This window comes from Bidens hawaiensis, unplaced genomic scaffold (assembly GCF_021521415.1).
Source record: "Bidens hawaiensis isolate Kalapana, Puna unplaced genomic scaffold, B.hawaiensis_p1.1 tig00034619_1, whole genome shotgun sequence".
Taxonomy (NCBI): Eukaryota; Viridiplantae; Streptophyta; class Magnoliopsida; order Asterales; family Asteraceae; genus Bidens; species Bidens hawaiensis.
In genome coordinates this window covers 103,119-118,594 of record NW_027505331.1, presented here as the reverse complement: position 1 = coordinate 118,594, position 15,476 = coordinate 103,119, and the positions used below count along the sequence as shown (strand labels likewise).

At 36.1% G+C, this 15,476-nt stretch overlaps 2 protein-coding genes across 2 annotated transcripts; both read right to left on the bottom strand.

The window, feature by feature from the left end:
* Positions 1-245: 245 nt before the first annotated feature.
* LOC143612471 (uncharacterized) lies at positions 246-1,496 on the bottom strand. The gene has a single exon (XM_077086450.1). The coding sequence runs from the start codon at positions 1,398-1,400 to the stop codon at positions 246-248; it is 1,155 nt and encodes a 384-aa protein (XP_076942565.1). The 5' UTR covers positions 1,401-1,496.
* Positions 1,497-4,244: 2,748 nt separating this feature from the next.
* Positions 4,245-7,559, bottom strand: LOC143612480 (F-box protein At3g58530). The gene is made up of 12 exons (XM_077086457.1): positions 7,427-7,559; positions 7,287-7,346; positions 6,210-6,293; positions 5,996-6,126; positions 5,835-5,910; positions 5,688-5,758; positions 5,490-5,576; positions 5,326-5,398; positions 5,179-5,246; positions 4,662-4,730; positions 4,458-4,563; positions 4,245-4,353 (listed from the first exon to the last, which is right to left on the bottom strand). The coding sequence occupies exons 1-12, from the start codon at positions 7,541-7,543 to the stop codon at positions 4,288-4,290; spliced, it is 1,008 nt and encodes a 335-aa protein (XP_076942572.1). The 5' UTR covers positions 7,544-7,559; the 3' UTR covers positions 4,245-4,287.
* Positions 7,560-15,476: the final 7,917 nt, after the last annotated feature.

Here is a 15,476-nt window from a genome sequence, read left to right as displayed (position 1 = left end):
CGCTTTTCGTGCAGCATATGAATCAATTTCTTTTTCGGCCCCATCTTCTTCCTCTTCTTTTGGATAGTTACTGTCGGTACTATCATCTGATATCGAACTATCTTGTAGAATATGTTTATAATCTGCTAGTGATCGAATAAGACAAAATCCAATTACAAACTTCATTTGAGGACCAAATAGCAACGCAGATTTTAGAGGCTTAATGCCATATAAAAAATTTAAAAATTTTGTATGATATAATTAGATTAACAAGATATTGACCATGAAACCGCATATAAGAACAAGTAGTGTGAAATGTACCTACCAAGGGTTGAAGTATCAGATCCTATGATGGACTTCTTCTTGTTGGAAAGATCTTTGTAATATGGTATATCATGTTTACCATGCATGATTGCTGAACGCGATAAAGCACCTAAGCTAAAGCTTTGATGCCTGCAAAACACAGGTTCTTTGGGGCGATCGCTAACTTTAAACTCTTCGTGAAAGTTATCACCAGTAAGATCCAATTTTTCTTCATGTGGATCATAAGGAAGATCAAAAGGGTTGCTTGTTTTTAGCAAGGAAGATGGAGCTGATCCCGGAGATTTATTACCGCTTGATTTATCTTCAAGAAATGGATTTATTTTCTTCGTTTTTACCTTAGAAATTTGAACATTATTGTCATTTTCTGTTGATCCTTTTTCCTCAAAACCAAGATTCTTTCTTGATCTTCTTCTTACCATCAAACTCTCCAATCTCTTATTTCTACCGGCTTCTGAAAGCCCGAGATCCAAATCGTTCTTTTGATCATCATCGGTCCACCGCACAATCTTATGATCTTTTCGCATATCATCATTTTCAGACGCATCCCAACTTTCTCCTTTAAAATCATCCTTTTCAGTATTACTGTTACTATTACTATTACTATTAACATTACCATCCGAGGATGAACCTTCACCTTTTCCAACAATAGATTCAAAATTCCCTACATCCGGCTTTTTCTCGCTCAAAAGTTCGTGTAAACTTTTCAAGAAAACATCATCGTTGTCGCCAACGTTCGTATCAACATTATCGCTTTTTTTTAGGGTGTTTCGTTGAACAAGGTTACCGCGATCACTGTAAATAGACTTAAAACTCCTGCGTGACTTTGCAAACTTTTTCCTCCTAGCCTCTTCTTCAGCTTGTTTAATCTTTTGATGATTGATATCCGATAAAACTCTATGAACGAAAAGCGAAAGTCCAACGAGAGGGGAAGTATAGAATAAAATTTTAAAGAGCAAAGGGAAGAATAGATACAAAAGAAAGAATAAGATCACAATACTTGTATGAATTGGATATTTCTGACAACAAAATACATAAGTTTGACTCCATATTTTCTTGATTTTACACCTAAAGTTTTGATCATCATGACTTCCATCCATGACTTATATCCCTAATGTTTGCAGACTATATTATCATAGCCAGGAGAGAAGCTTTCATATCAGATTGATCCACACGGTTAAACACCCTTCGTACGGGAATCGAAAGGGTGGACAACGGATCATTGTCGTGTGAATCATATGAATATGAGAAAAAAAAACAATGGGGATTTGTGTGTGCATATTTTATTTTACTAAATCTAGAAATGGATAATGAAATATTGTCTGATTGAGATGTGTTAGATTTTTAGGGGTTATTAATTTTTGAGAGATTTCTTTGGCTGTGACTTGTTTGGATCCTCAAAATCAGGACTTCCTTCACTCCATAAGAACACGCAAATTTAAACATATTTCTAAATTTGTTCCACCCTTTGAAATTGCATGGACTACTATTGACTAAGGGATACAACATATATATTGAAAAAGTTTTGAGAACATTAACTTTGTATGATTATTGTTAAAGGTAATGTATTTAATGCATGTATTGAAAGTAAGTTTTATATGAGCACTAACACCACCACCGCTACCACCATACTCACCATTAGAGGTGCAAAAAAAACCGGTTTCGGACCCGACCCGGCGGTTCCTACCCGGAACAGGACCCGACCCTACCCGCGGGTACGAACCGGGCTTTGGGTTTCTCCCCGGACCCGCCGAAACCGGTTCCACCAATACCCGGTCAAAACCCTACCCAAAACCCGGAAAACCTGGTCAAATGCCCGACTATACCCGGAATCGGTTCCTACCCGTCCCGGTTTTGACTTTTGTTGACCATACCAAGTTCTGGTTCCTGAAAATACCTGGTTTGTGCACCTCTACGCACCATCATCACCCCACAACCACCATGTAATCGCCACTAACTCTTACAATGTCGACACCACCATCTCCTTCAACAACATTACCGGCACCACTGTTGTGGTCACCACCACCATCGTTGCCTCTACCTCCATCATTGTTGCCTCCTCCGCTGGGTCTCCATCGCCACCATCATGAGCCAACATAAAAATTAAAATAGCGGGTGAACCCTTATATATATATATAATATATATGTCGGAGTTTTAAGAAAAATTTTTGGCCATATGGATTGTCTTTGAAAAACACAATGGAAAAAAAACACAATGGAAAAAAACACTATAAAAAAACACAATGATAAAAACACAATAAAAAGCACAATGAAAAAAAAAACACAATAAAAAATACTATTGTATAACACAATTTTGGTAAAACACAATTTGTAAAAACCCACTTATTTTTTTTCAATTTTTATATAACAATACGGTACTCATATAAAAGATAAAAAGACACTCGTTAGTATGGTGAATTTGTTTTTCAATAAAAACGTCGTAAAAAAAGTTATGGACGTTTAAAAATAATGGGGGGATTTGGCACATTGCATGTGAAGAGAGAAAGTCAACAAATGTGTTATTCCTTTTATACCCTTTCCCTTATGTTCACACTTGATTTCCCCCTAAACTAATCTCAACCCTCCATGTTCAAAATCAATGGACAAGATTACTTCCTATCCTTCCTACAAAAACTATATTTCCTATAGGATAAGGTTAAAATGAAAATTCACTTGAGTTGTGAAAACCCGCGAAAACGCTATGTAACATCGTGTTTTTTTTTGTTACATGTAATATATGTTATAACATTTAATACAAAACATCGAAACATCGAAAAAAAAATGTTTTGCTTTTTTTTAGCATTTTTTTACTAATTTTTATATATGTTTTCAAGAGTGAGAAAAAGTTATATTTATATTTACATTTTTTATTCATTTTAATTGTGGACCATAAGATTTAAACATTAATTAAAAACATGTGGTTGAGAATGAGTTTCTAGAGTTTTCACAACTCAAGTGGGTTTTCATTTTATACTTAGCCTATATATATATAGGAGAAGTATAGTTTGAAAACCCTTTTGAGTTGAGAAAACCCTATGTAACATCGTTTTTTTTTGTTACATGTAATATATGCTGTTACATTTAATACAAAACATCGAAAACATTAAAAAAAATGTTTTGCTATTTTTTTTTACATTTTTTAGTAGTTTTTATATATGTTTTTAGGAGAGAGAAAATATAAATAAACTTTTACATTTTTTATTAACTTTAATTGTGGAACACAAGATTTAATCTTTAATTAAAAACATATGGTTGAGAAGGGGTTTTTAGAGTTTTCACAATTCAAATGAGTTTTTATTCTAACATAACCCTATATATATATATATAAAAGACGACTTGTTTTCAACCTAAATTAATTTCAAACTCATTATAACCGGAACCCAATATGAATTGAACTTGTTTTGACCCGACACTCAATCTGACCATACTAGACTGTTTCACAAGGCTTAATTAGGATCATATGACTAAAACTCCATAGGGATGGGCCATAATAGGGATGAGCAAATGTTGCTTAGTATTGCTACTGAACCAGGTACTTTCGATACCCTTCTAAACCATTATACTTATCCTTCATCACAAAGTCAACAAATTTGGCAGCAAAATTAACCAGAAACCTGATTATCTTTCATTACAAAAAAAATCTTAATCTGAGTGCATACTTCAGCAAAAATCAATAGTTTACAAAAGTTCATCTAATTAAACAGCAACCAAGTTTCATCAATATTTCAATGACAAGTTTTTCTACAAGTTGATTAAATTATAAAAAGAATACAAACCACCGTGCTAACTTCTTACCATGCAGGCTTTCTGTTGTTAATGAGATGAATCTTAGCGTTCTAGCTATGGTTCAATGTAATTGGCCATGAAACCTGAAAAGAAAAACTAATTGGGCTTACTCGAGATAAAACTATATGTAATAGTACTAAATATTCAATATTTTAATAAACATACCTTTTGAGGATATATAAGGTTTAAGGGAACCATATGCTAACTATGAACCTTAAAGCACCTCACATAAGGGAACAGCTGAAGAAGATCTTCTCGGCTACGTTTCTACAAAGACACGGACATTAATGAATGATCTTACTCGTTTTTAGTGAAGGGTATTTTAGATATTTCACTCCTACTGTCTATGTGTAAAGTCAAAGTCGACTTACCTTGATGCCAATACATCCATTCACATCAAGTGTCTGGAGTGTGTTTGAGCAGAATTTCAAGAGGGTTTCTAGGCATTTGTCAGTTACTCCAACAATTCCAAACAAACTGCATATTTTGCAACCATCAATAATAATAAAAATAACCAATGAAGATGCAGAAAAATAACCGAAAGAAAAAAAAAACTAATAAATGTATCGATTTACCTAAGAAATTCAAGATTAGTGCAACCTTGGGCTATGGCTATAACACCCGCATCAGTGACACGCACACACCTTTAAAAAATATTAATGCAAAATTAGGGGAAAAAACAGAAACAGAGTATGTAACAGTCCATATCATCATCATCGTACTCAGTAAATCCCACCGATAGCAAAGCTATGGTAGGGTCTGAGGAGGGTAAGATGTAGACAGCCTTACCTCTACCCCGAAGGAATAGAGAGGCTGCTTCCGGTGAGACCCCCGGCTCGATAGTAGTTTTGCATCAAGCCTTGGACATAAGACACATAACACTCAACCACCGGGACATCGGCCGATTGGTGCGTGTACCCTTGTCTTTCGGCTATCAGCGCCACCACATGATGCCTGATTAACCTTCCGCCACTTTTAACGTTATTTTCACGAGATTAGTAAAATAACGTCAAAATTAGTGCAATTTCACTTTTGCCCACCCGAGGGTTCACACAGTCCATATTGTGTTATTGAATAAAAACAAAGATTTACCATGTTAAATTGAGAGTACGGATATTTTTGCATTTGGCTATAGAGAAAAGCCCTTCATCAGATAGATTCTGTCATTAAAATGTAAAAACAAAAATTAATTTCCAAGAAAAATCATAAACTAAGCTCGTATGGAAATCAATTATATACCTGAGCACCACAAAGATCTAAGAATTTGAGATCGGTTAAGAGTGACATTTTTTTATAAACTCCATCTGTAAAGCTGAACAAAATAAACAAATTCTTCGTAATTTAGATTGTCCCGACAAGAAATAATTGAGTCAACTTTTGGTCAAAATAATTCGACAAGTTACCTTGAAAGTGCATAAAGATTTAGGCTTTTGAGACCAGTGCACTTGACTATTACATGCTGCAAGCCCCCGTCTGTTATCTTGACGCACCTACATAACCAAGCATGCAAGCATTAAAAACTTCAAATTTGAGATTTTCGAATATATAATATACGCATATATATAATTATAACACAATAATAATACTTCAAAATAACATACCGAGTGATATCCAGTGACTCCAAATGTGGATAAATCTCAGCAACCATTTGTAAACTTTTATCTGATATACCCTGTTATCAGCATCATTGCATTTTAGCATAGAATATATTAAATTTTTCTCTCTTCAACAATGTACGTTAAACATACCTTACATCCACTTAAGTTCAAATCAACAATATGCTTGCAATGATTCACCAGATGTGATATACCAACATCTGTAACCCTAAAGATATATATGCTATCAGAAAGGATAACTAAATATACAAATATACATAAATATAAATGAAATTACGTGAAAGTTGAAGTACCTTACATTCCAGTAGATGGAGAATATCTTCAAAGAAGGAGAGGCTTTAGTAATATCCTCAATTCCTTTGTCGGATATTTTTTGGCACCCATTAAGATTTAAATGCTCCAGATTTTTAAGGGAACCTGAAAACTGAATATTGCAAATGCATCCTCACTTAAAATAATAATGTATATGAAACTATAAGCGAATTCAGCAAAAGATTAAAAGAATACCTGGTTTCTAATTATGCTCAAATGTTTATCTTCAATGCCTTGTGCAAACTCAAGGATTATTTGTTTGACATTATGATATCTAGGCTGCAGCAGATACAAAATTATATAATGAAACAGAACAGAAACATAATTATAATGTTCTTGAAATCTAGTAAAACTCCAATTCTTTTTGAAAAAAAGAATAGTTATTGTTTCACATTATGATGAGATGGCACTTGTATGTGGGCATACAAGTGATTCACATGTTTTCGTTTCTACTGGACTACAGTTCAAACACTACATGCATACATATATGTGGTACATGGTTTGTAAATTGTAATAACAAATGTTGCCTAGGATTGATTAAGAGCAGTAATGCAAATGTGCAGTCCTGCTTCTTTGTTTGCTTTTATAGAATCACTATGGATTGGGTTTATTTGTTGGAGTAAAGTTCAACAGAGAAACTTGAATTATTGAATGCAGAGGTAAGCAAGTTTCGGTTCGGTCCAAGAAACCAACCAGATAAACAACAAAAAGGGCTCTTCAAATATTGGGTAGGGGTGTAAACGGGCCGAAAAGAGCCTGAGCTTGGCTTGTTTTGATTTACGAGAGCTAAAGCTCAGCTCACTTCTAGCTCTTTTCCTAAAGCTCGACCTTGGCCCGCGAGTCTTTTTTCAAGCTCGGGCTCGGCTCGTTTATCATATACTAATTAAATAATATACGTTTTCAACTGTTTTTATATATTTCGAGGGAAAAAAAGAACCTTAAAAGAGCCAAAGCTCGGCTGTGCAATGTGAAATTAAAGCATAAAAGTCCAAAAGAGGCTCTGGCTCGGTCTCGATAACTAAATGAGCTTAATTTAAGGCTCGGTCTAAAAAAAAAGTCAACTCGTTTTGAGCTTTTGTCGATCTGAGCTCAAGTAGCTCGGCTTGTTTGCATCCCTAATATTTGGTAATGGTAATTATTGGCAGAAAATGTTCTTCTAATTGAAGGTTTGAACGTGTATATGGCAGTGTGTGTGTATCATCAAACTAATTGCTCCTAAATAGGCTAAAACAAGTGAATTGGAAAGAAGGAATTAGGGTTATGGAAACAAACCAGGGAGAGGGCAGCTAGAAGTCGATGTCCAGAATTATTCATCTCATGAAAATCAAGAACCTGATCAAATTATTATTATTATTATTAAACAACATAAAGAAGGTGGTAATTAGGGTTTATGATATGATATGATGATGTACCAGCCATAGGGAAGGTGAGGTAACGAGAGTGCGATTGAGAGAAGAGGATACGAGAAGAAGAGAGATTAAGTCTCGTTGAGGAAGAAGAAGCAATCTGCTGCTGGTTATCATCTTCATCACCCTCGGCACTGTTTCTCGATTCCATTCCTCACTACTCTCCCCCATTCTATTCTAGTCTCTTCTTCCACACTTGTTTAGTTTGTTTTGAGGTTAATACACAAAATACAATTATGTTTTAGTAACTCGTGTAGGCGTAATCCATACCATGTGGCATGTTGACGTCCTCTACATCGCCCCTTTGCAAATGTTGACGGGCGCCATCCTAATAACGGCTCCAAAAGGTGAAAGTGACGGGTGGCGACTGGCGGGGAAAGGAAAGAGGGTAGTGTTTTGCATATGTTGCATCATTAGTCTTCAACGTTTAATAATTACATAATTTGATCTTGTAAACTTATTACTATGGTGATTTAGATGTATGAATATCGTAACTATAGTGGTCCTTGCCCCCTAACGGCTGTTAAATTTCTTCACTAATTAGGTGTGAAATGCCTGTTTTACCCATGTTAAAAGACAACATTAGAAAAACATCTTTGACTTTTTCAAAAAGTTAAATGAGTTAAGGAATCCAAAACACCCCAAATATTGGTACAGTATTCACAAATCACATAACTTTGGGCACCACAGTTTCAGTTTTACGCATTTTGCCTCCTAACCAAAACACACACCAAACTGACAATGGACGGAACCGAAATATTTGGGGTGGCGGTTTACGACCAAGTCGGTCAAGGTCAGATGATTCGAGGCGCCGTCGGCCTCTTCTAATTTCTTTCTATTTCAATGTTAAATGATTAGGTTTATGGAAATTATTATACATTGCTACCACTAATTTTGTATTGTGTGGTTTCGTTTTGCAGGAAACCTTTCTCTTTCAGCATTCCACCCAAGCTGCTGTTTAGTAGATCAGGTAGTTTTTTTATTATTATTTATTTATTTTCATTTTGATGTTTTTGACCATGGAATTGTCTGTTATAAATTCAACTGGAATGTTCCATTGCCCATCTATAATTATAATAATAATCAACAAAGATTTGGGTGTAGGGTAACTGGTAATTCGATTGAAATGGGTAGGTGGGGGTGAGGGTAAACCTGTGAATCTGTATCTGTATTAATTAGTATTAACGTTCGATTCCCATCCTGCATTTTATTGCTATGTCGGTCCGGGTATTACCCATCGGATCACAGCTTCTGATCCTGCATTTTATGACTATTCTGTTAATGGGTCGGCCGGGCATTACCGATCGGACCACAATTAAAACCACCCTTGAACATGCTTAACATAAAAATGTGCAGCCCACTTCGTTGCAGCACCTAAATATGATTTGTAGTCATACGGTTTTATATGCTCTGCCAATCCTGTATAGGACCGAAACCAACATGTTTCAAACTCGACCCATACACAGCAAATGAACAATAAATTAACACATTTAACTAAAAAAAGAATAATATTTGCTTATTAATACTTTTGTATTTTCATATTAATACTTTTAAACAAGTCACGGTCTTTTAGCCTTACAATTTTGGCACAAAACTTTGGCCACTAAAGTTTTGCCACAATACTTTTGGCCTTACAATTTTGGCCACCAAACTTTTGCCACAATACTTTTAGCCTTACAAATTTGACCACAAATTTTACATTTCTAAACTTTTAGAAATTTTTAAACTTTCAACTTTGGCCACAAAACTTTTATGAAAATGAATCGAATGGAAACCGACTGACTTCCGGCCGCATACCCGTTGCAACGCTTGGTAGCCTTCAACCGTGTAATACATTTAATCTGCTTATTCCACATTGCTTGTTTCTTTTAATTCCAATCCCATTTCCTTCAAATTCCGTGAACCAAACGTGCCCTTAGTATCTATCACTTGAGACACGTTTAAAAACATATAAATAAAAACGCTCATTCCTCGAACCCGTCCGGACCAACCATTTAGCTAAGCATGTCATGCTCCTACTCCCTAGTATGCACTATTCTTCCATAATAGTTTATTTAGGATTTGAATTGGAAGGGAATGCTAAGAAAAATGAATTTATTTTTTAAATTAATTTATGATTTTCTTTGATATTTTGGTTATTTGCTGTAACTGTTTTGTGAGGTTTTTGATCTCTGCCAAGTTTTGAACATCATTTGAAAAGCTGTATAGAAGTTGAACTTTTGGAAGCCAAGGGACTTTTTGTGCAATTCTGAAATTCAACAACAGAATATAAAGGAGAGTTTTGCTAGATTAACTTTCTGGTTTAAGTGTGTTCTTGGGGAGAAAGTCTCTAATCTTCCATTTCTAGGCTTTGTTTGTCTGAGTGATTGTTTGATTCGACAACGCCTATAACGGGCCTCGTTGTTGCTTCCGCTATCTAGATCGGTTTTCGCTGTTGCTCCTGCTGTTCAGATCGGCTGCGGTCGTTGCTCGTGGTTCGGATCTGTTGTTGTCGTTGCCGTTGTTGTGCAGATCGGTCGTCGCGGTTGTTGCTGTTCAGATCTGTTGTCGTCATTGCTCCTGCTGTTCAGATCGGTTGTCGTGCTTGCCGCTGTTCACGTCTGCTGTCGCGTCGCTGCTCCTGCTGTTCACATCGGTTGTCGTGGTTGCTGCTGTTCAGATCTGTGTTTGCCGTTGTTCAGATCTGTTGTCGTTGTTGCTCCTGCTGTTAGATTGGTTGCCGCTGTTCAGATCTGTTGTCGTCGTTGCTCCGGCTGTCAGATCTGTTGCCGTCGTTGCTTTTGTTGTTCAGATCTGTTGCTGTCGTTGCTTCTGCTGTTCATATTGGCTGTCGTGGTTGTCGCTGTCTAGATCTGTTTCCGCTGTTGCTCCTGCTGTTCATACCTTTTGTCGTCGTTGATCCTGCTGTTCAGATCGGCTATCGTTAGTACGTTACCGCTGCGGCTTCTTATTATAAAAAGCGAGAGGGAGGGCTTCTTTTGGTAAGTTTTAAACTTTTGTTTGTACATACGAAACAATCGAAAGTTCTAACATGAGTTTTGGTCTAAACCAATGAAATCGAAAACATATAAAAGGCCTACTGTTAAGTTTACAACTTCAATTCTTTACAGGTGGAAATCGAAAACATACCGCGGAAGAAAACCTGTATCCCATGGCGTTTGATTTCTATATACTTCATCTGGTTCTACTTTCACCATCATAAAATGACGTTTTTCAAAGCTTTAGATTTGAAAGAAGATGCCAGCTTCCGGTATGATCCTCGTTATCTAACCTTTTTGTTTAAATGATTTTTAGTTATTAACCCTTCAAAAAATTTCTAATTTGAGTTGTGTGCTCAATTTCTAAAATCTTGATCAACAGTTGGTTAGAGTTCAAATCATGGTTTAAATCGGCCTAAAAATTTCTAATTTGAATTGTGTGCTCAAATAGTGTGGTCAACTTCTAAAATCTTGATCAATTTGTAACTCATTGTTTAATGACATCATCGATTTGAGATCCTCGTAACGGTCTCCTCCTTTGTTTCTCCATTTCAAACCCCTCTGATTATTTATTAAATACATTACCAAAAGAGTAAATTTGGAATACCTACAGATTATATATGTGGCATATACTGAGTTTTTTTCTTCTTGGTTGGTATTTGTATGCATATACGCATAATCTATATCTGTCTTTAATAACTTCCCTTCATCATTGATCCATGTATGCTACATGTAACATTGCTCGGCTTGATGCTAATATTAACATTATATAGGGACTTTTCAACTATATTCAAGTAGTCTATGCACGAGTTGCAGGATGGTCTATGATTGATAGTTTTGTCTTGATTGATTCACCATATTATTATATTTATTCTCAACTTTATTAGATTGACAAAAAAGGAAATTATGATGTATAATGCTTTATTGTTAATCACATTGCAACATCTAAGTTTCTCACAACACTTTCATAATTGTTTCATGTTCAAGGATCTAGTCTTGAGACTTGATCAAGCAAGGAAGCTACAAAAACACATGGGATGTGTCAACACCGTGAGCTTTAATGCACATGGGGTTATTCTGGTCTCTGGTTTAGATGACATGAGGGTTGTACTTCAGGATTGGGGATCTGGATCCATTAAACTCTCCTTCGATCTTGGCCATAATAACTATATCTTTCAAGCAAAAATCATGCCAGAAACCGATGACCGAAGAATTGTTACTTGTGCTGCTGATTGAATGAAGTTGAAGAAAATTGATACATGTCTATCAGCAGCACAAGTAACAATGCTTCGGTCATCGGTTTCTGGCATGATTTTTGCTTGACAAATTGTGTTATTATGGAGGATCGAAGGCGAGTTTAATAGATCCAGGTTTCCAAATTTGAAGTACAACTCTCATGTCAGCCGAAGCCGTGCGAAGAGACAGCAATATCCCCTTGTGCATAAAACTCACTGTGTTCACACATCAAGGAAGAGCTCATAAGCTAGCCAATGAACCTGCGAGTCCACATGTCTTCTATACATGTGGTGAAGACGGATTAATTCAACATGTTAGTCATCATTAAATCTAATTGCCATTCATTAAATTCTATATTCACTTCTTAATAGTTATTATGCTTTTCCAGTTTGACTAAGGACAGGAGAGGCCACAGAACTTTTCAAATGCCAACCGGTGCGGGGTAGAATTTCACACTCACTGTTCATCTGTGTGCTGTAGCAATTGATTCACTAAACACTAATATATATGTGGTGGCGGGATCAGAAGAATTCACTAGATTATATGATGCTAGAAGATACAGATATGATGCTTCAGCTGCATTTTGTAAACTCGTTGACTATTTCTGTCCCGCACATTTATTAGCAGTGATGGAAAGGTAAAGAGAGATCATAATTGAGAATAGCAAACAATGTATAATATGATTATTTTGTTGATATGGAGCATTGGTTGTCAATATATAATTTTTGTTTTATTTGTCTATGTGTGTGTGTGTATATATATATATATGGAGGATATATCTGTAAATAGGGAAAATGGTTTTTCTTTCAAGCCGTTTTTTAAAACTTATTTTACAAAAGTGCAAATGGTTTGCGACCGAAAAGCAGTTGTAGATCTGTCCCAAAATGTCAGTGGCAAAGCAGTTGCAAAACTGCTGTTGCAAACCAGTTACAAGATTTGCGACGCGGAACGTAAAGCAGTAGCAATAAGAATAGGTGACTAAAGGTTTTGTGACTGTCATATTGGTTGCAAATCCAGTTGCGACCAAAATGGCAGTCACAAATGCCAAGTTTTCTAATAGTGAAGAAGCGGCTCATGTGAAATTTGAGGGAACTAGCAGTACATGGTAAACGCATCTGAATGTACATAGATATCTACACATATCTGAATGTACATAGATATCTACACATATGTATGTCTGCACGTACGTGGACGGACGGACGTCTATTCGCAACACATATGAAGTTATAAACCATATGGGCTGTTCTCAAGAACACTGGCGTCTTTGTACTTCTGTTGTGTTTATTGTTTTCTTTGTTTGTCCATTATTTTATTGGGTTCGTCACAAAATTCGTTCTTTTGTTCTTCCGTTGGGCTTTGGTGTTCTGATTTTGTCGGCAGCATCATCAACGGTTGACGTCTAACACTAAATTCTAAATATCTATATATTTTTATTGTCTTTGGAATTATTAGTTGGTTAAATTTTGGTTGATTAAATTTAAATTAATTATTGAATTATTGTTTAGCAAAATCAGTTAGTAGCTTAGAGACTAAAGAAAAAAGAATATTAATGAGCTATCGACCAGTGAAGTTATTAATAAATCACAAGGTCAACTAGAATAAGGGCCGGCCCAATTACCATATATTTCTCCAAAATACTCTAAGGTAGTGTTTGTTTTTTCTCTGAAGATCTTCCTGGTCTCTTATGTCAGCAGCGCGCAGACCACGCGCAGATGTTATGGTCTGAAGACTGTTTGTTTTTCGAAAGACATTTCATTAAAAAACGTTTGTGCGCACCATCAGCTTCTAACATCTTCCCACATCTTCTCATCAAACCCTTCCATCAACCCTAGCAACTCCTCCACCCCTCTCCTCTCTCCTCCAACATCGCCCCCCTTCCGGCCACCCCACACCTCCGCCGCCCCCTTTCCGGTCACCCCACACCTCCGCCGCCCCCCTTTCCGGCCACCCCACACTTCCGCCGCCACACCCCTGCTGCCGCTATCCCCTATCCAGCCACCCTACACCTCCGTCGCCCCTCCCCTGCCACCACTGCCCTCTCTCCGACCACCCCATATCTCCACCGCCCTTCGACTGCCGCAGGTCCGCCGTCTCCGCCGCCCACTGCCACACATCCACAACTCCAGTCCGGGTATTATTGTTTTGTTGATTTGTGTACTTTACCTATATTTGTATGATTTGTGATGTAATCGGTTTGAATTTGTGTATTGGATTATACTATTGAAAGTTTATAAGATCGGAATTTGTTGAAATCAGGTTTAATTGATGTTCGTCGAGTGATTATTGATGTCGTGTATATCAATTTAGGTTTATTTTGTGTAAACGAGCTTGAGCTTGGCTCGTTTTGACTTACGAGAGCTCGAGAGTTATTTTTCAATTATTGTTGAATTTTTATTAGCTTTTTTTTTAAAGAAATTGATTTGTAGAATTTGATTTGTTGAATTATTATTAGTTTTTGTTCAATTATTAGTTTGTATAATTGTCCAATTATCATTAGTTTTTTGTTTAAAAAAGTTTGTAGAAAGTTTAGGTTTAATGAAGATCTTGTTACATTATGTTTGCATAAAGTTTAAGTCGTTTGAAAAAACAAACAGTCTTCTTTTTGCAGACTGCAGAGGTTTGGTCCACCTCTTCTGCTACAGATGTCTGCAGATGTGGTCCGCAGACTTCAAACATTTTACCTCTTAAAAAACAAACGGCACCTAAATCAATCCTGTGCAAAATTATATGGGGGAATTTGCAAATTATAAGGTGATATTTTGAGTGGTTGTACGTGTAAATTATAGTGTGAAGAGATAAAATGTAGTGATTTTTTTATAAATTTCCCTATTTATCTTTTAATATTTGTTGATATTGGTTGTGAGTAGAGAAGAGAGAGACTGTAATGATAAATGTATAAAAATGTATTATTAAATTGAGCATGAGATAGAAATGTAGTGTTTTTAGTAATTATAGAGATGGAGTACAGGCTGGGAATGCTCTAAAATCACATAGTTGAACTTATTTCATTTTTATTAACTTTGTTCTCTCATTATGATATTTGAGATTTAATTTTGTGACTTTGATATTTTGTTTTAGAATTATCGTCTTTTTCTGATGCAGGAGCATCTACGGGTTATCGTGATGGGCTCGAATGTGTAAGGATTGGACTCGAAGGATGGCCCAGTGAGCCAATGCGACAAGGTAGCAGACCATGCATACGTGGAGTAGTGCGAATGGGTGTTTGTTTTGTTAGACTTTGAATAATTTACGTATTGAACATTCGATCAAATTAAGCATGCCACTTTCAAAGCTTTCGATTAAGATTCTTTTGGTTTTAACCGTGCTTTCTTGATAAACAATTTGCTTGTGTTTCCGTGTGCATCATTTTGCTTATTACAAGGCCAGGCCAGGTTTAAATTTACGAACCCATGCATTGTGTAATCCGGACACAATTTAAACAAACAAACATGAGCACAACCCTTAACATCTTTAACGTATTCAGTCAAATGGAAACAAAGGTCAAAACAGGTTAGCAGTTTACTTAGGTTGGAAACAAGTACTTTAAACTCAATAGAGTTTTGTGTATACATTAATTTAGAAAAATCATAAACAAAAAAATTCAAATTCCATATTATATCAACTAGCATCATACTACTATACAAATTTGATTAAATAAAAACTCAGTGCCAACTAGATCAAGATACATGACTCAAAACAAGCCGGTGGCGTCATCGTCTAGAGAAATCAGCCTCCTCGTTAGTGAAAAGAGTGACCATGCCAGAAACAAGCAATTGGGAAGCTCCGAAACTTAGAAAAACATCATATAGCTACTGCTTCCCCAATGAATATGTAGAAATCAG